Source organism: Etheostoma spectabile, chromosome 6 (genome assembly GCF_008692095.1).
Source record: "Etheostoma spectabile isolate EspeVRDwgs_2016 chromosome 6, UIUC_Espe_1.0, whole genome shotgun sequence".
In the NCBI taxonomy this organism is placed as follows: domain Eukaryota; kingdom Metazoa; phylum Chordata; class Actinopteri; order Perciformes; family Percidae; genus Etheostoma; species Etheostoma spectabile.
This window is the reverse complement of record NC_045738.1, coordinates 8,997,417-9,022,291: the sequence shown is the minus strand read 5'-3', so window position 1 is coordinate 9,022,291 and position 24,875 is coordinate 8,997,417. Positions and strand designations below refer to the sequence as shown.

The window sequence follows — 24,875 nt, the reverse complement described above, 5'->3', positions numbered from 1 at the left end:
CTATTGGCACTGAAGCATATTATAATCTATGTTTAGTGCCCGCCTACTATCACTAGCAAATTTTTAATTACTTCTTTTTGTTGAGTATACTTTGGATCATATAAGGCAAAAGTAAAAAACAACAACTGATAAGACATGTACTGATTTCTTAAGAAAACTATTTTTCAATTTCAGTCCAACGTAGTACTGTTGTTGTATATTTATGTAGATTTCCACTAATCTTAAACATAGGCAAATCAATTCTATTTACCTTTTTCTTTTTCTATAGGTTTCATTGGAATGCCTTTTAGTATCACAGAAAAATCTAAGTTCAGTCAAAACAGTCAGCAGCCAGAAGTTATTATTGAGCCTTAGCATCAGCTCATCTTTAAGTTAAATGTGGATTAATACTGTCAGGATTTAAAATTAAACATTCAACATAATTTACACATGAATCAGAAAATGATACAATCAGAAAAGAACAATCTACACTAAAAGTCTTCTCACTAAGAGAATGTTGATAGACTTTTTAATGCCAAAGCCTGCGGCTAACACCCTGCAGCGCGGATTCTGTACATTTGCATTGATCTGTGCTCAGAACATAATTATCGCTAGCTGTCAGCAATTAACAAAGGGTTTGGAAACTGTGTGTGCATTACTGTGTTATTGTGAGTACTTATAGCTGAGATGTGGTGGCCAAGTGGAGCATCTCATGCAAGCAGCTACAGAAGATGTTGAACAGTGACGCAGCATCTGTTTCATGGCAAGATTTCCATGCTGAGATGGACATCACAATCCTGGAATAAAAAGAATGTAGTACGAATATGATTGGAATGGAAAGTATGCACAACTTCAACCTTTATGTTGAAAACTGCATTGAAATTAACTTTTGCAGTTGACTGACACTGATGCTACGGAAGCCCTGAAAGGTTAGTGAAAAAAAACAAAGAGATTTTATATTAGATTTTAGGGCTTCCGTAGGTGCGCATCATGACTATTTCTGAAAATCCTGTTAAAAGCAGCGTTGATTTTGCTAAACCAAAAGTCATTTTTGAATTTGTGTATTTCCACAATAAAATCAAGGCAACAAAAACACAACAAGAACAAAAAAAAAGGGTTGGCTACATAAAACAACAAAGACATAAAATAAATAAGAATATAAATACAATGAGGATGTGTGTGTGTGTGTGTGTGTGTGTTTTAAATTCACCCCATTTTTAAAAGGGACTGATCTGCCCTAAGGTTGAAACATTTTGTAGTTATTGTTTAACTTCAGTTTTTAACCATTCATTTGGAGAAAGTTGGAGCAAAACATTTCCAGAAGAAGAAACAGCATAATGGATAAATGGCTTATGTCTTGTCTGCCCACCTGTCATCTCTGATGCGATAGAAAAAGCCATAGCCATGATGCACCATGGGAGCCACGGCCCCCAGGATTGTAGTGTAGCCCACCAGACTGGAAGACAGCACAAAGTTCCCACCACCACCACTGCAGACACAAACACAACTCTGTTAGAGGCAGAAAGACCTCCCAAACTCTTCTCAACTAATGCAATGTCTTGAGTCTGCTTGATCCTGTCTGTATTGCAGTTCAGATATCAAGCAGACCATTTATAAGAATGTCTATTGAAATAGTAGTAGCAGTAGTAGTAGTATCATTTTTAAAAAATTACTAAAAATCTCAAATCTTTGTGCTTCCAAACTTGTTTTTAACACACTGGTTGCCAGCAGTAATTCCTCAAATTTGGTTATTTAGCAGTTGTGAAAAAGAGCAAAGAATTTTGACATTTGAACTCCTTCACTATCAAGTGTACAATAACAGTGATTAGAAAATGACTGTAAAATTTGAATACATAAAATGTATTGAAAACTTAAACATAAACAGGACCTCTAAATAATAAGACAAATACAGTAGGCCCTACAACTAATATATTTTAAATGTTGAATTGAAGAAAAGTAAGGGTTGGAAATAAAAATGCCAACATTTTTGTGCTGTAGTTTATTTCTGCTAATCATCTAGCATACATTCTACGGACACACATACACAATGGACATAATGTAGCTGTGATAAGCCAATAACAGTTGGCAACATGGGCCTGCTGATACAGACTTCGTTTACCACAGACATTTTGTGTCATAGTAGGACATGGGTAATTAGTTTAATTATTTTCAGGTGAGCAGTTCACTTTCCTTACTAGGACATTGTTATTGTCATTTGTTACACCTGTGCCCTTTTTTACAAAATTAATTTTGGGGCAGTGTATAGTGAAGAGAGAGGTCATTTAAATCTGTAAATCAAAAGTAGTTTTACATGTGATTGTGCACAATTATATAACCAATGAAGAAACACTGTTTCAAAAGACATAAATTAGCTTTACAGATTGTACCTCTTTGCATAAAGGGGGTCCATGAAGAGCTCTGGAGTGGGAAGTCCTTCCTCTTTGGCGATAAGATACAGCCCAAGAAGATGCCTGTCAAAACCTTTTAACAACGTCACAAAATGACATGGATTATAATCAGAGACACAATGGTCAGTGTTCCCCCCTTTAGCATCTAATATAAACATGTAAAACTGAGCCATTAAAGGTTAATACTCCCAGTGAAAATAATGACTGTTCTGGCACCAGCAGTTGGTTTCTGTTGAACATTATGTTGCTATAGCAATCCTTACTGAAACAATATACGTCATCGTTGCTTCTGGAATTGGTTACGCCTTGAAAAAAAGCTCAGCAGCAACAAGGTCAAAGTTTAAATAATTTGAACTTTGAGCGCGGCGCTCGGTGGCAATTCCGAGCAGCACAACCAGCACAGAGCACTTTTCCCCATGGTTCATGTGTAGGCAGGTTTAAGTTAACATTGTAACTGACATTAAAACAAACTACTGTTTAGTAAAAAAAGAAAAAAAGGGCGGTATGACTACTAAACAGTAATGTACAGAAATATCAACCAATTACATATTAGTGACATGTGTGTACATGAACTAACCTTGTCCTTCCTGGGCTTCACCCATCAATTTGTTGTGTTTATTGAAGGCCAGCAGCATGGCTTTCCTCTTGGCATCAGCCTGACAGAAAAATGTTCATGTACCACATGTTACCAACTGTTACCACTTAATTTTACTTTGTTGTTTTGCCGCAGTGCAGGGTTTCAGACACGCACATCACATGTGGGGTCCACCATGACTTTATACCAGTTCACAGCCTCCTGCGTGCAGGGGCGCATCGTCTCTGTCCTGCCATGGTAGAACTTGCGAGTCATTGCAGTCTCGTAACAACTTCCTGGCCTATCAGGGGTTAGAAAAGTCATTTAGGGCCATTTACAGTACTTTATAGACTTTAAACATTAGTGAAGGTATGGTCCCATTTTTAATCGGTCCATACCTCTTGTAAATTTTTTGGTAGGCCAACTGCATTGCTAGTTGAACAAATGTGTCTGGATGCAGTTTTTTCTGTTTGATGGCTGCTTTTCCAAATGCTGTGAAGGCGTAACACACAATCTGCAGGTCCTGTGCCTGTAATACCAACAACAGAGTGGACACACACGAGCTGTGACTATGAACAAGTCATTTTGCATCAGGCTTCTTCTTCTGTAGTTTGGTGTTTAACACTGGCTTACCGACTCAAGGTATTGCTGTTTGGCGTGGCTGATGTCACTTTGGACTTTTTCATCAACAGTAAACACCAGCTCCTCAGGGCGAGGTACGGCTCTGACTGCGTCTGAGCCCTAAAAAGTGTAGACATCACTGTGTGAAAAGTGGACGGATACATTTAAATTGAACTAACAAGAACTACTTAAATGTATTTACAGAAAAAAGTAATAGTCAATGTTTACCTTCCATTTGCCTGATGTAACTCTGATTTGCTGGTCCAGATACCAACACATAGACACCAGTACCATGGCATCATATGGTGCATGCTGAAAAACAATTTGATTGAAGTTTTTGATCTATTATTTCAAACCTCTTAAAATTGATGTTTTGAATTTTAGAATGATTTGTTTTCAACAGGAACTATCCAAGATGAGCAACATGAATATATTGAATCTAAAAATGTGTCACATAAGCTTTCCCAGTGTTTCTCATTACATTCTTAGTATTACACATTTTCACATGAACTCACATCACAAGTGGATCCAAAAGTGCCATCTGCAAACGCGAGGGAATTATACGATTTGTCACCCCAGCGGATGGTGGGGTTGCCTGTAAGGGCTTCCAGGGTCAACTGTGTTCATATTTTTAAAGTCACACAATCAACAATCAACTACTTTCTTTAAAAAAAAGAAAAGAAACAATAAAAAAAAACAGTGAACATGTGGGTCATTAGATAACTCTGTGCAGTCCATACGTTTGTGAAGTTCTCTGGAGTGGAGTAGGGTTTTGTTTCATCAAGAGATATGACAAACAGGCTGCTCTGGATGATCTCCAGGATGGTGTTATTGTGTGGATCAATGTTTGTGAGATATTCCCTGGCCTGCAGAGAAAGTAAACAGAGAAATGCGGACAGTACTGATCCTGTTTCAACTGTTTCACAAATGTGATGCATAATTGGTTTTAGGTCTTATCCACCAAGACACACCAAAAGTCCAAATGGGAGCACTCCTACCTGTGCCCAACGAGTCCTCTCCTCTGAGGTGAGAGCAGCCACTCCGTCTCCCTCTGGTTCTCCTTCACAGCACTCTTTCACATAGCTCAGCTGCCTACAGGTTAACACATAAAATAAAACATGGCAACGTTAAACCCTGGGGCTTTCCATTCAGCTAATTATGCTTTCTCGTCCTCCAGCTTGTTATTACAGGGTTTCTCCAGGGTTCAGGGAGTTACAGTTAAAACTTTTTAATACCAACAGAATGAAATTCAAAATCTGTATAACAGGCATACCGGATAAAGTATGAAATAATTATGGAAAACCAGTAAAGACAATATGGCCAAAAATTATTTGTTACCATTTTACAATGTTTTCATGAATGGAACTTAACCCAGATAAGCAGTAAAAATGGATAGATGGATTAACTAATGGAAAACAGCTAAGTGATTTAGGTTAATTGAAGTTTCTGATAACATTAACACCGATTCATTGCCTTGTTCTTTAAAGTACTAAAATTATTAATCTCATCAGTGATATTCTGTGGTGCCGTGATGCTGCAGTAGATCTATATTAAAAAGGGTATTTTTCCTTTAAACTGTTACTTGATTATTTCTAAGGACAGTAGGGATGCTGTGCATTATTATTATTGTGTTTAAAATATGTTCTCGCATCTCTTCATCACATCTCTCTCTCCTCTTTTAAGAGGAGTTAAGACATGCAAAGAGCCGTGTTACCCAAATGGAGAGCACCCCTTCTCCACCCCCCCCAAAGATACTTTGTTGGTACAGGTGGGCAGACAGGACATAAGCCTGTTTTCCATTATGCTGTTTCTTCCTCTGAAAATGTTTTGCTCCAACTGTCTCCAAATTAATGGTTAAAAACTGAAGTTAAATAAAAACTTCAAAATGTTTCAACCTTTGGGCAGATCAATCCCTTTAAAAACAGGGTGAATTTAGCGCACACACACACACACACACACACACACACACACACACACACACACACACACACACAACACACACACACACACACACACCACACACACACACACACACACACACACACACACACACACACACACGCACACACGCGCACACAGCGCACACACGCGCACACACGCGCACACACGCGCACACAACGCACACACACGCCACACCAGCAACACCGCACACACGCGCACACACGCGCACACACCACCACGCACACGCACGCGCGCACACACGCACACACGTTATATTCTTATTTATTTTATGCCTTTGTTGTTTTATGTAGCCAACCTTATGCTTTTTTTTAAGTCAGTGCTTATTTGTGTTCAACTTGTAGATTTTAAGACTCTTGTTAGCGCCCTCTTTCGGCTAAAATGGTGGAATGCGATTTTTTTCAAACTCAATGGTAAACTGTAGAACGTTCCTCCATGGTTTCAAAAGTTCAACTAGCAGTGTCAGCAGAAGTTGGTTCATGGCCTTAACCTCCAGCCTGAAGTTTGTTCTCTTAGATACTAGGTTTCATATTTGGGTTTATTTATGTATGTGATGGGTGTACTTGTGTGTAATCACTACCTGAATAGTTCTGGAGGAGTGAGAATTTGTCCATCACAGACCGCGTCAAATGTGAAGATCCGTCCACGACAAATCACTACCAAATGGGAGGGGCACGGACCCTCACTCTCTGTGGCACAGCACAACATGCACATACACAACAATAATACGTACGCTGAGAAACTGTGCTAAAGCGTAATCAGGTGTGTCTGAAAGTTAGAGATAAGAGCCAAGTTTATTCTACCTGTCTTGAAGTAGTTACGAATGGTGTCCTTCTTTACTCCAGGTACTTTGCAAGTGCAGAACAGCATTCTGAACTGGTCCATATCTAATGGTATTTTGCCAGCTTTCTGAGGATGCAGCCTCTCCCTAAAACATGCAAGTGGAAGAAAAAACTCAACAAATTACATATATACCTGACTTCAAATAAAAAAAGAAAAGCAACTTCTTGCAAACCACAACAACACAGATTGTAAAAATGTTTGTGGACATGTCTTACGTGCGGATCAAGTTCCAGTACTGTAGTGTATGCCATATGGTAATACTGGTCCTCTGCAGTTGAGTTCCCTCTTCAGGGGGCCAGCAGTGCTCCAGGTAGGGCCCCGGACCAGCAAAGTTCACATTCAGCTGAGAGGGAATGCGGACCTCCAGATATGCAGTGTCTAACCACCATTCTTCCAGCTACGGAAACAAAAACCAACAGCAGCTTAATAAAACATCCATGACTGAAGAGAACATCTGTAAAACCAAAAAAAAGACATTAACAGCTCAATTACACACCCAGTTCCTTTTCGTCCTGGCTCTCTGCAGTAGTTTCTGGTGCAGCTCTTTACCAACACCTGCTTGAAATTTGCTCACAATGTCCGCTGTAGCCTTAAACTCTTCCTCAGATGCAAATGGATGAACTGATGGAAAACATGACAATGCAAAATTCGTCAAGTAACACCAACATCTTCTATTGTAAAAACTATGAAACATGCAAAACATCATTAACACACTTGTATGTTGTTATAGAGAGTAGAGTTAAAGACCTACTGAATTTGACATACAATTAAAAGGTCCCATTTTACACTAATTTTCAGGTTCATTCTTGTATTTTGAGTTTCTACTAGAACGTGTTTATGTGCTTTTATGTTAAAACATTATTTTTCTCATACTGTCAATCTAAATAAACCTGTATTCAGCCTCTTTTTGAAATGTTCTGTTTTAGCAACTATCTCTTCAAGCCACCCTCCTGAAAAGCCCAGTCTGCTATCATTGGTCAGCCATTTCCGGGTCTACCGATTCTGCCGTCTCTGCACCATCACTGCAGCCGGGGAATAACTGTAATGACACTGTAGTGCCACTTTCTACCTATATATAGTATAGATGTGACATCAAACCGTACCAAAGTCCTGACATTTAAGGCATTTTTTCGGAGTATGAGCTTAGTGCATATCTCTGTGGATTGAGCGTTAATACTTTTACCTAATTTATGATGTTAAAAAATAGGCAAATCACTCTTTACAATATGGGCCTTTAAATAGAAATTACAACATCTCTAACTCCAGTGTTGTGGGGAGAATAATCGTTGCACCCATGCAAAAATAAAATCAAGAGAGTTCATGTTTTTAAATTTGCATAGTGAATGTTAACAAAACCTGAAACAGAGGAACTCGTGATACAGCCGGCTGTACAAAGTTACAATCCCACCTGCATCCAGATACTTCGAAAGGCTTGTTTCTAGTAATGGGACAGGCAGGGACGGCAGGCTGCTTTGGTACTGGAAGGTCCTCTCTGGCAGAGACTCTGACAAATTGTTATCCATGTTTTCTCCCTGGAAGGAATTCAGACTGGATCCACAAAACAAACATCTGTAATTGTTTTGTCCTAAATTAAATGTTTCAGATTTCATATACAGAAAATTCAAAACCTAAGTTCCAAAAATCAGCCAGTCCAGCTTAAATGCAATGGTTTATTCTGAACGAGACTAATTTCCCTTTGAAATAACCCTATCTAGAATAATTACTGTACAAGTGGGACTTCACTGCTTCTTTAATATTTTATGGAAAAGTAATGTGTTTTCCCTCCAATTACTTCAATGTAATGTGACCCCGCTATTCCAATGTAATAACAAAATGTATCACTACGTAGAACACACCACTGGAGTACACATGAACTGTGCCACGAGTCCTCTCAAGAGGACTTGGCCATGAATTCCCTAATCATTCCTGGGTACAGTACACAGTGTTCACAATAATCACACAAATTGGACTTTGGGGTCAAGTGTACTAAGATCCAGGCCCAGGTCCCTGATGTGAAAGCCCCCGTACTGCATTATATTCCATTGTATTTTGAATCGTCACCTGCTTCCTGAATTTTTGTGTTTTGCTTCAATTAAATGAAGATGTTTCCACAACAAATTGGCGCATAAAATGCATCAAAATAACAATTATAACAATTAAAATTTTCAAAATTTCCTGGTGGAGGACCCCCAGACCCCCGTTAAAATGGCCCCCAAAAGTGAATACTTAAAGTCATTTATCAAGCAAAAATGCCAAACATTCGGAGTTCCAGCGACCCAAACGTGGTGATTTCCTGATTTTCTTTGTTTTACATCTCTGTAAATATAATACTTTTTGGTTTTGGACTGTTTGTAGAACAAAACAAGCAAATAAGACTTCACCTTGGCTTCTGCGGGAAACCTCCCCATTTTCTGAGCTATATGGACTAATCAATCGACATTATCAAAAGACAACAATTGATTCATCTCTCCTGAAAAACACCCGTTACTTTAAACTCAAATGTCAAGCATAGCCACATATGTAGCTAGAGCAAACAATAACTGCTCATTAAAACGAGAGTAGTTAAAAGCTACCCAATCTGATCCCATGACAGGTGTACACAATAACGTTAACTAGACACTTGAATTTCACTTTGACCACAGTCTGTTTAGCATTAACGTTATCCAAAATGATGTGCTTTTTTCTTACCATTGTTAATGATTCCGGAATATAACGCGCAACGTTAGCTTTAAAGTGACGCTAGGCTGTTATGTTAATTCATAAACTCCTTTTAGGACCAAACAACTCGCTAACAGTTGTAAGTGAAACCTGACTTTCAGCGCCTAATTAAATAGAAATACAGACTACTAACCGGGCTTGTTTAAAGCAGAAACAACAGTTAGCTAATGTTACTAACGTTACGTATACAGCTCATGATACGAGCTAACGTTGACGTTACTCTCGTCTGCGGTTAAAGGCTAAGGTAACGACAATGCTGTCAACAACGTTTGTCATGTCGGTTAAACTTGATTTAAAACCTTTTGTCAAACACAGTGCGTCTGTCTGCTCACCTTCTTCAGGATGGGTTGACTTTAGCTAACTGCATCTACGCACAGCAGAAATATTAGTCAGCTGGTGGATTTATTTAGGGTTAGTGTTGCTGTGCGCACTGTGTATTTAGAGGTCCCAGCAACCTTTACCCCACTTAACTGTCCCGGTGCTTGCCCGGAAGATCGTACTGCGCATGCCTGGGGCGATCGACCTTCATTTTATCAGTGAAATAATCTCAAGTGAAAATGAGTTTGCATTCTGCAGAGAGGTAGAATAATTTAGAGGCAGTGGTAACAACCAAACCACCAGAATAAGGGCAATTAAACTTAAAACAATTATCATAAAATATTAATGCAAACAATAAAGGTAGACGCTCAGAACTTTTGTGTATTTTTGGTCTGGCTCTGTTTTTGCATGGTTTGGACTAGGCCTACACCTAATGAAGAGGAATCCTAAAGGATAGGTTCAACAGTCTATTTTAACAAGTATATTCCCATATGTACATTGAAACAGGTCTTCCTTGCTCTAATTAGTCCTCCTGTTCATACAATCAATTAAGAGATTAATTTCTAATATGCTTCAAATGTACAGTAAGTAATGGGGAACAAGAGCATGAAATACACTTAGTTGTCAGTTTACAAGGTACCCCTAGCTAAACCTAATGCAGTCTAATACAACAGTCCTGGGACAAATCATACCTTCATTAAGGTTGTAATGTTACATTTTTTGTTTAAACAGTTTCAGAAAAGTGTTGATTCAACTTTATGGTCATTTTGGAGAATGCCGTTTGTGTTGCTGTTGAATTGTGTTACATCAAACTGTCAGGTGTTTTTATTATTTGGACCACAACATTAATACATCAATGAGGTTGGGCTAAAAACAACAAAAAACAAAAGCAGAGCACAAAGATTTTATTTTCACATTTGACAGCATTTAATTTGTCCTGTTTTGATTCAAGCTACATATGTAGGATTCAAGCTACATTTTAAAGTGCACATGTAAACAGTTTTTAAGAACAAACTAAATAAATTAGATAAAAAGGCAATTAGCATATGTAATATTTCTGATCTCAAAGGATGCATAGAAGTTGTTCAATTAATAATCTATATAAAAAAGGTCAATCCATGAAAAGAAATCCCAGCAAATTTTAAATTACACTTCATCCTGCATAAGTATGGCATGAGAAAGCAAAAGGCTACTTGTTATAGAGACTGCAGCATTAGTTTAGATTTAGGAGACTGTTGTCATTGTGGCATTAATTCTCCCGCTTTAGTTCAATGCAAGCCTTACAAGCCATATTTACTGATGACTTCCTTTGCAAGTGTAATGTAGGCTGACATGGCACTGTCCTGGGACATTCCTGAAAAAGTGTGTAAACACAAAATATTTGGATTAAAAACACAAAGTAACAATAAGTTGCTGTTTTACAAGCAATTCTGAACTTGTTACCTTTCCTGGATTTCCAGGCATCCCACTTGGCTTTTCCTTTAATGTCCATCACTGGTCTATCTACAATTCCGGACACAGGGAAGAGGCATGTTTAGAATTCACGTAACATTGCGTGGAAGTCACTCTGTTTTTTGTTTTTGTTTTTTTGCAGCAAGTCATACCGCTGTTAACGTCTCCTACGATTGCCTGCTTATAAAGGCCATACAGGTCCAGCAGCTCCTGGTCCGTAGGCCTTGTCTTTACCTTCTTCACATCCTCAGCAATCTTCTCAAACTCTGCCTGCAGATAATCAATGATCCAAAAAGATATCACTCCATATTGCTGATGCATTATTCAAACGGCTCTTATGTTTGTGCAGGGTAAGGAGTAATATAGTTATTCTGCTCTTTGCAACGTCTGACAGATGAATCACTCTAATGTGTTTGGTGCAGTTGCAGTCTATGAACGCAGACAATGAGAATGTGCATATTAATCCGGTACAAACAACACTAAATCTGAGCCTAGTATTCTAGTCCTGGTGCAGAGCCCGGGGGACCTATTGTTGCACAAGTTGGAGATAAACAATGGGCTTTTATTCAAGACTCTAACGCTTTTGTGCCTACTTAAATAGCATGCTTTAAAGGATCTAGGACATTGCACAACAGACCATTATAGGAAACCTGACAACTCTTTAACTCTCAGTGTAGAAACTTAGATGCTCCAGAAATCAGTTTAAATGCAACAAAAATTAACTCTAACGTTTAGTCAAAATGGGTATTACATCAGTCAAATAAGTCAAATATCTTCCCAATCTGCTTGCAATAACTATAGTTGCGGCATCAGAAATACCACAGAGCCAAAGGATGAAAAATGTTTAGTCACGCTTTTTTTACATAATAACTCATCCCACACTGTCAAAGATGGATGATACCACTATAGGCTGCGGTAGATGGGGTAACACCCTGCCGCTACAACCGTTATTCATTTCATAGCGATTAATGCGTCAGGCCTACTACTAGATAAAATGAAGACAAAAGCAGTAATTATTTTACCTGAGGAGACATTTTCGCAGATGTAGCCCCGTTATTCGGTTAAATGTATTTCTTCTGTTGGCTGGATGGCTCCGCGCAGCTGTAATTACAACACAGCTGATCGATGCAATAAAATCTGCCAAATCTGCAAGGAGAGGCCTGCAGAGGAGGGAGTAGAGATCTGCTGTGGAGCTGATTGGCTGCATGTCACACTCACTCACTCTCTCTCTCTCTCTCTCTCTCTCTCTCTCCTTATCTCTCTCTCTCTCTCTCTCTCTCTCTCTCTCTCTCTCTCTCTCTCTCTCCTCTCACTCACACACACACACACGAATGAAGGTGATTTGCCTTTTCTCTGGACCAAATAGTAGACCAATAAGCTTATTACCAATTCTCGGTAAAATAATGGAAATAATTATTTATGAACAGATTCTTTTTTTTTAAATAACAATTTAATCACAGTTAACAACACTCACTCCCCTAACTCAGATGGTTGATGACTGGTTTAAGGACATGGAGGAGAGGAAAATAATAGGTGTTGTGATGCTTGATTTTACTGCAGCTTTTGATATAATTGACCCCAACTTACTGTTAAAAACACTAGAATAGTATGGTTTTCCACAAACCACATTGTCATGGATGGAAAGTTTGACTGATAGAAGACAATTAGTTTATATTAATGAAAGTTTTTCAAAGGTAAGGTTTTTGGAACATGGAGTGCCTCAAGGAAGTTGTCTTGGACCGTTCCACTACACGATCTTTACTACTGAATCACCATCTGTTTTAGATGAAGCGAGCATTTCATTGTTTGCTGATGATTCCACTATATATTTATCAGGAACTGATATTGGTGATCTAACTACTGAACTACAGCTAGAGCTACAGCCAGTGGTGGACTGGATCAGGAACAAACTGATTCTCAAATGATCTAAAACTACCAGTTTAGTGGGTGGAACTCATTTTTCTTTACGTTCCAAACCAAAACTTGAACTCAGTGTAAACTTCTGTAAAGCAAAGAGAAGAGGCTAAAGTTTTGGGTGTGATGATTGCCAATAGATTGTGTTGGGACAAACACGTTCAGAAACTGGTAACTAAAATGAGCAACACCTTGTCATTTATGAAAAGGTGTGCAAACCCCCTCACACCGCAGAGAGAGGTGTGAGTTCTTCAGGCTTTGTTTTTTTCACATCTGGATTACTGCTCTGTGGTGTGGTACTCATAGTTTGGCTGTATACTTTTACTTAAAAAAATTATGAACACAGTCCATAAAATTGAGAATGTTTAGGCTACATAGACTTAGACTTAGACTTAGACTTCTCTTATTGATCTTTTGGGATGACTCCCGCAAGGAAATTGAAAATTCCAGCACCAGTTTTAGCAAGAAAGAACAATTAAAAAATAGATTAAAAAAGAAAAGAAAAGACAGTATAAAGACAACAAATAACAATAATGATAATAACAACAATAAGAACATTTGTCAAATAAAACAAACAAAAGACCATAAATTATTATTAAAGTGTCAGTGTTGAGTCCAGTATTGAAGTGATTAAAGTGATAAAGTGACTAGGTGTGCGGGTATGTAGTAGTATGTGTACTGTGTGTATGTATGTATGTATGTGTACTGGTATGCATGTATGCATGTATGTATATATGTATGTATATATGTATATATGTATGTATGTTGTATGTATGTATTGTCCTCTGCCATTCCCCTCCCCCCTAGTGAGGAGTTGCAGAGTCTGATGGCATGAGGGACAAAGGAGTCCTTGAGTCTGTTGGTCCGGCACTTGGGAAGGAGCAGCCTTCCACTGAACCGGCTCCTCTGGGTGCTGATGACGGTGTGCAGGGGGTGGCTGGATTTTCAGTAATGTCCAGCAGTTTGTCCAATGTCCTCCTCTCTGCACCGTCACCAGTGAGTCCAGCTTCATGCCGACCACAGAGCCGGCCGCCTGATCAGTTTGTCCAGCCTGTGGGTGTCCTTCTTTGATATGCTGCCCCCCCCAGCCACACACAGTGTAGAAGAGGACACTGGGTGACCACAGACTGGTAGAACATCCACAGCAGTTTGCTGCAGATGTTAAAGGAGCGCAGCCTCCTCAGGAAGTACAGCCGGCTCTGTGTCTTCCTGTACAGGTGGCTGCTGTTTGTTGTCCAGTCCAGTTGTTGTCCAGCACAGCCCGAGGTATTTGTATGATTGGACTGCCTCCACTCAACTCCCTCCAACAGGACTGGTTGCGGTTTTGGTCTGGACCTCCTACATTGGGGTGTGGTGGTATTTAGAGGAATAACGTTACAAGATAGATATTTTCAAAGTTCATGTTTGGATAAAATGAAACAATTCATTTAAAGTTTAATTTGGTTCAAGAAACCATTTTAAACATAGTATGTTTTAGGTGACTCCTTTATTTTTTGTGCCACACATGCACTACAGGTCGCACTGCCAGTTAAACGCTGGTCGGCGCTGTGGGCCTCTCCCAAGCCCCACCCCCTTTTCCCCTCTTCTTATTTTAAATAAAGTTATTTCAATTCAAACAAAATGGCAGCGCCCTGTGGTCCACCCGTGTGTTTGGACTAGCTAATAATGTGCACGGAGCACCAATTTAAAAAGAAAAGAAAACGGAAAGCAATTTTGCTGTTTTAAAAAGCAGGTAAAGTAACTCTTGTTTGTTAACGGTCATAGTGTTGATGCCGTTGTCAGAAAAACTTCTCTGCCCATCACACAGCCAGACTATCTAACTTGTATTTCTTTTCCCCTTCAGAGAAATAAACTGTAGTTAAATATTGCATGGAATCATCGATAATCACATCAAAACAATGCCACAATATCATATAAGTGCTACTTTATTTCTGTATCATGACTATTAATATTAGCCTAGTTGTACCCAGCTTAAACTTGCATATACAATAGGTTGAAACGGCTATAAGTAACGCTATATGTAAATCTACACAAACATTTTGATAAGGATCCCTTATATCTGGTCAGTAAAAAGTTATTTGTAATGCTTGGCCTTTTTGTCGTGATTTCTTTGTATTTATAATATTTGTAGTTTTATTACAGTTTTACATTAGTCTTGATAAATGTTTATCAGGTGTACCTATCAGTATCCCCTTTGTTCAGCTCTTTTTAAATCTGTTTTTGAAAAGTGCTAACATTATACAAATAAATATTAGGTTTTGAATGGGACATTCTACAGTTTAAATACACATATATTGACTGACCTACTTGTTGTGTACAAATGTTTCTTGTTTACTTTAGGTGTTCTTGTCTTGATTTCAGAGGAGTTATGGCCACTCCAAGAAAGCCAGGTAAAAAGGAAATCAAAAAGTACATTCCAGCCAAGACCTCCTTCACTTCACCATTCAGTCCAAAATGGGGTGAACTTCCTCAAGAAGACATGCATTTCATCCTGAAAACCCTGAAGGACAAGCTGGGTTCCACTGGACTTGAGAAAAAAGAGGTGAAAGTGTTTCGCCCGTGGAGGAAAAAGAATGACCAGAAACCTTCTACCACATCAGAACTTGTTGTTAAGGGGAGCCAGGATGGACAGGAGCAGGATTCTCCCAAAAACGGCTGGACAGATGTGGCAACTAGGAGACAACTGTCCATTGGCATCAACGAGGTCACCAAAGCTCTGGAGAGGAATGAGCTCAGACTGTTGCTTGTGTGCAAGTCTGTCAAGCCGAAACACATGACGGATCACCTGATAGCGCTGAGCGCAACCAGAGGTGTGCCGGCCTGCCAGGTGCCTCGTCTGAGCCAGAGTGTGTCGGAGCTGCTGGGGCTGAAAAGTGTCCTCGCTCTGGGATTCAGGCGGTGTGCCTCCAAAGATGACGAGGTGTTCACTGACACTGTTGATGCCATTACACCCAGAGTGCCCCCACTGGATCTTGCATGGTTACAAGGTGCAGCAGCCAGAGTAACACCTAAAGACCCCGTTGACATGGAAGAGGAGGAGGAGGAAGTTGGTGAGAAGAAGGGTCAGAAAAGAAAACTTGAGAGTGAATCTCAGGTGGTTTCGGGATCTCCCTCTTCCTGCACTCTGCAGCCTCTCCAAGTGAAAAAAATAGTTGCTAACCCTGCAAAGAAAAGAAAAAAGGTTAAGTCATAGCCAGTAAAATGAAACGAGACTCTGCCTAGATATTAAAAGGACCATTCCTATGTTTTTGGATGTTTTCGCCCACTAGTTTCCAATGATTTCTTTTGGTTTTTGACAACCTAAAAAGAGGCGGTCTGCTAATGACCCTTTGTCACAGGTTATTGACTCAGTGTGGACATGATTACATTTTTTTCTTTCTCAGGTTGATCACTTGTACAGGCCTGAAGAGTGAAAAATAAATTGTATTTCACTTCCTGACCCTCAAGTTTTAGCTCATTCACTTAAAATTAACACATCAGTGTTTAGTTTTTTGACTGCATTTTTTTCCAGCATATCGGACAGGGATTTGAAACTTGGTTGAGATAGTTACAGTATGTATTTTATCACAGTGAAGTAGAGCTGAAATACCTAAGCAATTAGTCAATCGTCAGGATATTCTGGTTTAAGCTTCTTCAATGTGAGTTTCTGTAGCAGTTTTTAGATGTCACCTTAGGTTTATTACACAAATTCTCTTATTTCATTGACCAAACAATCAAGTAAGTAATGGGCAGAATATAATTTAGTTTCAGCCCTACATTTAACACCATGTCAACTTTCATTTTTGTCAGTTATGTTAGTATTGCATGGTATAGCAGTTGACTACCTTTCAAAGTCAAACAACGCATTAAAACAGAAAAATATGAATTTAATTCTTTTAAAAATAGAAGCAGACATATGTTGGAATGGGCCTTCTTTGTCAAGTAAGTCTCTGTTCTAATACTCCATTAAAACGAATGGAAACCAGTAGCTGTAGTAGGAAAAACTCCAATTTGTATGGTTTTGAGGCTGGCTTACATGACCTAAAATAACTTGGTTAAAAATGTAAAGGACCCTGGTATGATCCTTCTAATTGACTTTATTTTAGTGAGATTTAATTGGCCAGAAACAGGTACATAACGGGACCTTTACATTTTTGTTTTTGTGCTTCTGAATTAAACCTACCCAAGTGTGTGTGAGATGATATATTGATGTTCTTCAGTAATAATGACAATATAACATACATCTCAGCCCAACCTGGTTACGTTTTTGGGCCGAGTCCATTTCACAGTTAAAACTGAATATGCATAAAGAAAGAATACTTTGTATTTCCATTGCCCCTGTCATGTTAAAAAGAAGTGCATTACTCATGTCCCTTTTTAAAGTGAGTTTATTCAATCAAATATCCATGCTGGTATAGCCGACGTGTGTGCTGAAACAGATTATTTGCATGGGGGTCATGTCTAAATGATGCTGGTACAAGTTCCTCTGCCTTTTCACAGCTTCACAATGGATTTGATTAAAAATATTGTTCTTCAGTTAGAGAAAGCTGTACGTCATTTCAAAAGTGCATCCTACCCACCCCAAAATCTTAATTAAAAAAAGATCTTTTAAATAAGGCAGGTACTTTGTGTTGAGGTCACACTAAAGGGTGTGGCTAGTAACATCAAGGCTTAAAAATCATCACAGCAGCAAAACTGACATGCTCAAAGTTCATTCAGCTGCAGGCAACACATCCGTGACACAACCAACATCCATGAGGCACACCGACTCAATAACCCGATGTCGGTGTTAAATGAATGCCTGTAACATTGGTCTATGTCAATGTGTTACCTTTACATAGTAAAATAAGTTAAGCCCTGAAGCACTGACTGTCCAATAGTTGTCCTTTTCTTGCTAATGTATAAAGGGATGAGAAGAAAATTATATCACATACAGAAGTAACAAATGGCAGCAGCCTTGACCTCTTAAGTTATGCTGAGCTACATGAACAGGAGCATCATACACAAAGTAACAAACTCAGGCAAGAAAGACAATTTTTAACATTTGAGTACACCAGCAGCTCCTCCACAGAGCAAGTGGTCTGACAAGATATTCATCGCTCAGTTGAACACAGGAAAATGCCAAATACTCCAAACCCTCAAAAATGTGTTTTGAAGTTGCCAATTTGACTGGAAAGTTTTAGGAAATACAAGAAAGAAAAAGAACAGGAATTATGTCTTAAGACATTTTTGCAAAGTACAATTATATATATATCAGAGCTGTTTAGCTGCACGACACAAAGAAAATGACCCACAGTATATTTTTTTCCACACACATAAATACAGTACCATTATATATAAAAAAAAAAAAAATTAAAAAAATAAATCCAGAGAAGTCAATTAAAAATGGACCACAAAAAAACAAACAGAAAAGCTCAAATGTTCCAAATGCTGCAGTTACAGATACAGGCTTTTGTTTATTCAGCCACTGAGCTCTAAATACATGCCGTCTAATGATTCCCGAGACATTTTGAATGTTGAGCTCAGTTCTCTTTTTAATTTTGAACAGTTTGATTAAGAACATGTCTAACATCCTAATGCAGGCAAGGGAAACTGATGGTAATGGATGTATTAATAAGGGAAAGTTTCAGTGTTGTACTTCTGGCCAATGTGCCGTTTAACAAGGGGCATCATGGCTTTGCAACCAGCTCGTAACAGCAAGAAGTCAGTTTCTCTGGGAGTGCCAATGACTAAACAAAAAACTGACCTTGGCTGCTTTAAATAAGACTTCGTTAAGCTCGTTACTCTTTTAAAGTAAGTCATTTTTACCATATAAAACTGTTTCTAGACTATTTTGAGATATTGTATTTGTACAAATTATAAATAAAATCCACTCTGGATGTAGTTTAATTTTTTATTTGTTTTTTTTCCAGCCTTTGATTCTGTAATTCTCACTGTTCTGCTTACGCACTCAGCACGTCATCTTTGCTTTTTTGGGCTACTGTAACTTTTGCCTCTTATTTGACCGCCTTGCTGATTACACAACAACCCATTTACATGCAGATAACCCTGAGCTGCATGAGTGTATCAGTGGATATAACCAAATGTGGTTCAGATGTTCTCTTCAAAATCTACTCTAGAAGCAGGTTTATAATGTGAAAACAGCTCACATCCTTTGTACAAACCAAGGTTGCTTGGTTTGTACTGCAACCCATTTTGACCCGTTTTGAAATCTGACCCTTTAAATAAAAGACAAGGAACGTTTGCTAACCCTTTGCTTGTTTAGGAACTCAAAAATTGTGCTTCATTGATGCAATACATTCTTCTTTAAAAAAAAAAAAAAAAACACTTTAAATCCACATTGTCTGAACAAAACAGACAGTGACTTCTACACTACCTATGAGGAAAATACTTTGGATCAGCCCTCCCAAACCCCAAACTCACACAACAAGAATAAATATGATCTGGCTTTAAATGTACAGGTAACTATATATTTAAAAAAAAAAAAAAAAAAAACACGTATAGCAATGCACCAGTTGGATGAGTCCTTCCATGAAGATATCCTTTGTGTGTATGTGAGTTATTTGTATGTGTGAAACGATATTTTTCTCCTAAATGCTTGAAGGAAAGTTTTTTTCTTTTATATGTCAGCTATCACAGAAACACATTCTTAGTATTTCTAAATCTACTGAGGCCCAAAACAGCCAGCAGAGAAACTTCAGAACACAATGATATGAGAACGACAGAATAACGCCATTAAGACCCTCTATACTGCAGTTACAGTGGGGACACAATAACGTATCGCTTGGTATTGTGGTCATGTTTACTGGTTGATTATTATCTACGTAGTTCAATGTCAGTGAAATTAATGACATGCCAGTCCCTTGTAACAACAAGTCTGCTGAGGAAAAAGAACTAAACAAAATTGACAATGTCAAGGCATCCTCTTATATGTCAAACTAGTATGTTTTAAATGTGAGTGTGCATGGCAGGAGCGTTGTATTGTACTGTATGAGTATCTCAGGCATAGCATGACTTCACATTCAGGATGTTGATGTAAGAGTTTTTCCCTCCAGGTGAACTGAGAATGTTCTTGAACCGTCTCCCAGTCTCCAGGTTGGTTTTACTATTGTAGTTCTCATTGTCCAGCTTGGGCTACCTGTATGTCCAGGTAAGGAATAGGCAAAAGTTGCCAACGGCCTCTTGATCAGCAGTTGAGTAGCAGCAGAGAAGAGACCTGCTACTGAAGGACAAGGCCAACCTGAGACACACAGCGGGGAACCGGTTGTTAGAGGAGTTTTATAGATGCTGAAGCTGGTTGCCTCAGCTGTTCATAAGTTAATTACAACTATAGTGTTTGCTGAGCTAACTGAACTAGGTAACTGACAAAACTAGCATTTGCTTATTGCTACGGAAAGTACGCTTTAGACTGGGGAGTAAAAGAGATATTGTAGACAAATGATCAAACTGCTGTTTAATAGTGATGATAACTGAAGATTTTAAATTACATTTTTACAAATTTGCATTTGACTGGACAGTGGTACAGATGTTTCCCTAGTAACTAATTTACACATTACTAGTTGTGAGGTTTTACTATCAAGTAAACAAGACATCCCTTTAGTTTTACTGGTGCAACCTGTAAATCACTAGTTTGAAACTTGCTGGTAGTTACAAAGAATTTAGAAGGGACTTTACACAGACTTAGTGAAGAATTTACAACTGGTGCAACTCAATCCTACTTTTCCACAGTATTACTAATCCCTTTGACTACAGCATTTTAGTCCACTAAATTTGATTGTGCAACTTGCAGAGGTAATGACATAACCTGATATAAAAACAGAGATGTTAATTACAGACTACTTCCACTAACAATTATGTCTACAAAATAAATCTAGGACCTGCTTCACCTCACATTACTGGGTCTTAATAGTTGATCGTTCTCAGACGAATCATGCTGCTGACCTTATCAGGGTCCATAGCGGGACATTTCCAGTTGTAGAGGTAATACTGCAGATTTCCATCTCCTATTCCAAACTTGAGCTTCTCCAGGAACACCTTATTCTCCATTAGATCCAAGGCATTGAACACATCAAAACCTTTCTGTTAAACACACACAGAAGAAGTCACAAACTAAATAGCATGATAACTTACACAGTAGTAAGAAAGTTAAACTTTAAAAAAGGATGATTTATTTATTTAGGCCCCTATAGTGTGCCCTTTTTCATGCAGCTCTGGAAGCCACCTTCTCTTTTTCCTTAATTTAAAAATTAACAACTGATAGTACCATAGAACAGGTTGATTTTTTGTTAGTGTTTTACAACAACCCTGCATAAAGAGTAACATTACCAGCTTGGCCAGGATCAGTGCATCATTCATTAAGTCCAGCAGTGGGGTTTGTGTATGAACGTTGTAAAAAGAGTACGCTGCCTTCAGGCTCGTATGGAGAGGGTGATGCATCACAGTCGAGGGCAGAGTGTAGAAACTAACAAAATCTGTCAGTACGCCACCAGCACCCTGGGAAGACAGAGGCACAATAACTGTTTAAACAGATAAAAGAATCAACAGACAGACCGTAAGTAAGTATCATGAGAACAGAAACGCATTTCAGATACCTCTACGACAAATGTATCAACGATGTTGTCCTGTGGGAAGAACCAGTGAGCCACCTCCTCTTCTCCCATAGAAGGTGCAAGCTGGAAACGTCTCAAGAATTTCTGTAGCAAGCTCGGTGACCTGGCGGATGTCACGCCTCTCCATCGGCCGCAGACCTGTGGTCTTGGTGCTCTATATGGGGTGTAGCAAGCAAGAGAGAGAAGGTGATATAAGTTCCTGCCATTAATAAGTCTTGTATAGAGAGATCCAGGACTGACAGGTTTAAGCGTTTACATCTGGTAGTCTGTAGAGTTTCATGGTTCTTTGCAGGGTCATGTTTCTGCTCAGGTGGGAGAATTTAACTTCCACAAGCTTTCTGGGGTTCAGCGAACGATGCCAATACCTGACACAGAGAAAAATGGAACCAAAAAGGAGCAGAGAAAAAAAACCCGTTAATGATGACCTTCTGACACTGTGTTTTTCATGTTTGCATACTGCATGGAATACCTGCATGTGGACACAGGTTTAGGCAGTACCACTCCTGCTGTATATACTGCCTGAAATATTCCTTCTATGTTCACTCTCCGTGTGATCTCTCTTATTAGCACTGGAGCAACACGCTTTGACCGCAGCTTCTTATGGACACACAGGAAGTTGATTTCAACCATCTTTTTCAGTCTGGAGCAGCAAAAGGAAAGAAGATGCACATTACAGTAAAAGGGTTTCTGTTGACTCACATCCCTGCTCTTCTTCAAATGGATATGATCAGTAATGAGCGCTCACGTGTCATAGATGCGTATATCTGCAGGGATGGCACTGATGAAGCCAACAAGCTTCTTATTTGAGGACACTCTCACGCCACAATGCCACTGTGGCAACCAGCCAGGTGGACGCAGAGCCCTTAGAGGAAAGGAAATGTTTAACAGGAGAGAAGACAGTTAAATACCTTGTAAACATATTTGGCGAGCAGTTGATTAAACATCAACAAAGTAATAAACAACAATCAGAACTGAAAGCTTACCATTTGAGAAAGTTAGGTGAATAATCAAATCTGAACATGTTGTCGTCATCCTCCACATAGTTTTCATTTAACAATGTGTACAACTCCTTCAGCTGAAAAAGACAAACTATTTATTTTGTGTATCGTTTCTACAAAATGTATTTTACAGCTGCTATGATTAGTTAATTTTTCAATTAATTAATACAATTAAATGAATTGTCATCTATTCTTGTGTATTTTACAGAAAAGCAGTATTGTGGTTTTGTTTGTTTTCTCTGTATATCTTTGTCTTTTTTAATGTATGTTGTATGTCATGTCTGTCTCTTCTGAATGGACCTTGAGTCTGGCAATAAAGTTGATGGTGATGATGATAATGATAATGATGATATTTTGATAATCGATTAATCGTTTAAGGCCTTTTTCAAGCAAAAATGGCCATGGCAACATTTGATGGGTCTAGGTTTTCAAATTTGAAAATCTCCCACTTGGTCTTATATTAAAATTGAATTTTGTCACCTGGTGCAAGTATACTGTGATGGGCAAAATAATTATTCAGCAGATTGTTTAGCGTGAGACAAACACTTTACTTACTACATCTGCATTGCTGAGATCCAGAGTGTCCCACATAAAGCCTTGCGGTAAGGAATATGGCTCCTGTCTGATGTTTTCTTTATCTGCTTCTATCGGCCCGTGACTGGTCACCACCTCGTCTACAAACATAGCACAGCTCTTGTCAAAGATATAAACCATTTTTTTCCACAATCAGCACATATTTAATGAATGTATAAACTTTGCAATTTGATGAGGTGACAGTGATCCTGACCAAACATGAGTGTCTTGTTAAAATTGCTGACCGAATCAGCTTCTCTTGGTCCAGTGTCGACCAGGCAAGCCCATGGCTGTAGCCCTCCTGCATAGGCCTAACTCTTTGGCCATTTGTTGTCATAGAAAAAGCTCAATAATGGCAAATAGCATGTCCAGTGAGTATGAATGGACCCCCACTGAATTCCACAGCTGACATGTTTTTGGGACACTCGCTTTAAGCAACACAGACTGTGACGAAGTAAAACCAGTAGATGGCACTGGTTCACAGAAAGAGTATTCAAGAAAGATGATAAATTGAGCCTCTGCTGCTGACAGCTGAACTAATACTGTGTGGAAAGCAAATTAAGCCATGTCCTTAATCATCTATTGGCCAAGCTGATGATTAAAAATCACTAAATCATTAAGAGCTCAAAGGGTACCAAATGCATGCTTTTCCTCAATAAAAGAATTATTCAAACACAACATGAACTATTGATGCAGCACAATTAAAATAAATGAGATTACAATCAAATAAACAATGCTCTTGCTCACTCTGCCTAAGTAAAGTAGGTACTAACTTAGCTTCGGCACAGGCTGGGTGTCCCAGAACTGGTACTTGTGCTTGGCTGCTTCATCGATGCTCTTTGCTGGACCCTGGCAGGACAGCAGCTCCATGGCTCTTTGGATGTCCTGCAGCTTCTGAATGGGCAAGCCAGGGTTCTACATGTAGAGAGGGGACATGTACACAAATAAGATCAAAGGCAGCGGTGATTTAATTACAAAGACAACATGAAAGGACCTTACTGCATGTGTCACAAGACACTGATCATGCAACATGTAACACTTTTGTACATCTGATCATCAGAATGTAATACATAATTCAAATGTATGGTAGCCATAAACACACAACAGAGGATGTGTGAAATGTATTACTATTTCAAATAAAAACCCAGTGCTTGATCGCCCAGCATTTCAAGGTTGCTTTAACTAGAAGCCACAAACATATTATAATTAGGATTACCTCAGTAACTCTAGTTATGATTAGCAAATTCTACTCTAGACCAAGATGGACAACCCCTATTGACCGATTTACACTCATGGCAAACAAACTGGGTGTTCTTGGGTTTATTGTTGTGTGAAATCGGGCCCCTTTTGCGCCCCCCCTTTTTAATACTCCCAAAAACTGTCAAACCATCACCCTGGGCCGAGGACTCCACTGGGTTGGGTGGGTTTGGTAATTAAAAAAAATTTTTAAGGGCCCGTCTTCGCATTTTTATCTCCTGAGAGTCAGGGGCGGGCGGACTTGGCCCCCCCCGAGTTTGGCTTCTTTTTCTTTTCTTCTGCTTCTTTTTTTCCCTGGGGGCCCCCCAAATTTCCGCCCCGGGGACTCCTCCAGAATAAACACAAACGACTTTCACACTTTTAAAACGCAAACAGGCCCCACGCCCCGCGCGCACAAAACCCCCACACCAACCACACAAACCACACGAAAAACCACACAAAACACACGAAAAACCACACACAACAAAACACACCCCACACAGCTAACTTTAGCTACCATACCCCAAAAATGAAGCTAACAAAAAGGGGTTTTTCTAAAGGGTTTGGGCTTTTATAATTTTCTTTAGTCAGGACGCTAGCTGGGGGTTTTACTGTTGCCCCGGACGTAAAAACAAAGAAAATTCAACCCCCTTCAGGTTTCAAACCGGGCCTTTTTGGGTGGTTACAGTTTAAA

At 39.1% G+C, this 24,875-nt stretch overlaps 4 protein-coding genes across 7 annotated transcripts; 1 reads left to right on the top strand and 3 right to left on the bottom strand.

The window, feature by feature from the left end:
* Positions 1–95: 95 nt before the first annotated feature.
* Positions 96–9,585, bottom strand: crot (carnitine O-octanoyltransferase). Of its 3 annotated transcripts, none has more exons than XM_032519708.1 (17): positions 9,435–9,585; positions 7,793–7,932; positions 6,881–7,005; positions 6,600–6,781; positions 6,345–6,469; positions 6,122–6,230; positions 4,581–4,674; positions 4,323–4,448; positions 4,098–4,199; positions 3,811–3,894; positions 3,595–3,702; positions 3,360–3,490; positions 3,139–3,262; positions 2,965–3,043; positions 2,367–2,460; positions 1,349–1,468; positions 96–776 (listed from the first exon to the last, which is right to left on the bottom strand). In XM_032519708.1, exons 2-17 carry the CDS (start codon positions 7,905–7,907, stop codon positions 656–658), a joined length of 1,839 nt encoding a protein of 612 aa, XP_032375599.1. In that variant the 5' UTR covers positions 7,908–7,932; positions 9,435–9,585; the 3' UTR covers positions 96–655. The 3 variants fall into 3 exon arrangements, with proteins under 3 accessions (XP_032375599.1, XP_032375600.1, XP_032375601.1); XM_032519709.1 differs by lacking the exon at positions 9,435–9,585 and adding an exon at positions 9,073–9,296; XM_032519710.1 differs by lacking the exons at positions 96–776; positions 1,349–1,468; positions 2,367–2,460; ... (1 more) ...; positions 3,139–3,262; positions 3,360–3,490 and having other exon boundaries at positions 3,595–3,721.
* Positions 9,586–10,310: 725 nt separating this feature from the next.
* Positions 10,311–12,096, bottom strand: acbd7 (acyl-CoA binding domain containing 7). The gene is made up of 4 exons (XM_032519713.1): positions 11,895–12,096; positions 11,025–11,142; positions 10,864–10,923; positions 10,311–10,774 (listed from the first exon to the last, which is right to left on the bottom strand). The coding sequence occupies exons 1-4, from the start codon at positions 11,904–11,906 to the stop codon at positions 10,701–10,703; spliced, it is 264 nt and encodes an 87-aa protein (XP_032375604.1). The 5' UTR covers positions 11,907–12,096; the 3' UTR covers positions 10,311–10,700.
* Positions 12,097–14,379: 2,283 nt separating this feature from the next.
* On the top strand, positions 14,380–17,367 carry rpp38 (ribonuclease P/MRP 38 subunit). 2 transcript variants are annotated; one of them, XM_032519711.1, is made up of 2 exons: positions 14,380–14,518; positions 15,150–17,367. In XM_032519711.1, the coding sequence occupies exon 2, from the start codon at positions 15,155–15,157 to the stop codon at positions 15,977–15,979; it is 825 nt and encodes a 274-aa protein (XP_032375602.1). In that variant the 5' UTR covers positions 14,380–14,518; positions 15,150–15,154; the 3' UTR covers positions 15,980–17,367. The 2 variants fall into 2 exon arrangements, with proteins under 2 accessions (XP_032375602.1, XP_032375603.1); XM_032519712.1 differs by having other exon boundaries at positions 15,127–17,367.
* nmt2 (N-myristoyltransferase 2) lies at positions 17,140–24,609 on the bottom strand (the record flags this gene model as incomplete). Its single annotated transcript, XM_032517963.1, is given in 12 exon segments — positions 17,140–20,005; positions 20,707–20,844; positions 21,091–21,258; positions 21,357–21,467; positions 21,469–21,528; positions 21,631–21,739; positions 21,844–22,014; positions 22,120–22,236; positions 22,358–22,449; positions 22,928–23,046; positions 23,719–23,860; positions 24,412–24,609. Coding segments are annotated over 12 exon segments (1,446 nt in total), but the record flags the coding sequence as incomplete, so codon positions are not given.
* Positions 24,610–24,875: the final 266 nt, after the last annotated feature.

Excerpts from the sequence above, each read along its gene's own strand:
- crot (XM_032519708.1), bottom strand. The coding sequence starts at position 7,907 with ATGGATAACAATTTGTCAGAGTCTCTGCCAGAGAGGACCTTCCAGTAC. Across the intron at positions 3,263-3,359 it reads TACCAAAAAATTTACAAGAG|GCCAGGAAGTTGTTACGAGA; the intron begins GTATGGACCGAT and ends AACCCCTGATAG. Across the intron at positions 1,469-2,366 it reads GACCCCCTTTATGCAAAGAG|TGGTGGTGGTGGGAACTTTG; the intron begins GTACAATCTGTA and ends TTGTGTCTGCAG.
- acbd7 (XM_032519713.1), bottom strand. Across the intron at positions 10,924-11,024 it reads CGTAGGAGACGTTAACAGCG|ATAGACCAGTGATGGACATT; the intron begins GTATGACTTGCT and ends CCGGAATTGTAG. Across the intron at positions 10,775-10,863 it reads TGCCTGGAAATCCAGGAAAG|GAATGTCCCAGGACAGTGCC; the intron begins GTAACAAGTTCA and ends ACACTTTTTCAG.
- rpp38 (XM_032519711.1), top strand. The coding sequence starts at position 15,155 with ATGGCCACTCCAAGAAAGCCAGGTAAAAAGGAAATCAAAAAGTACATT.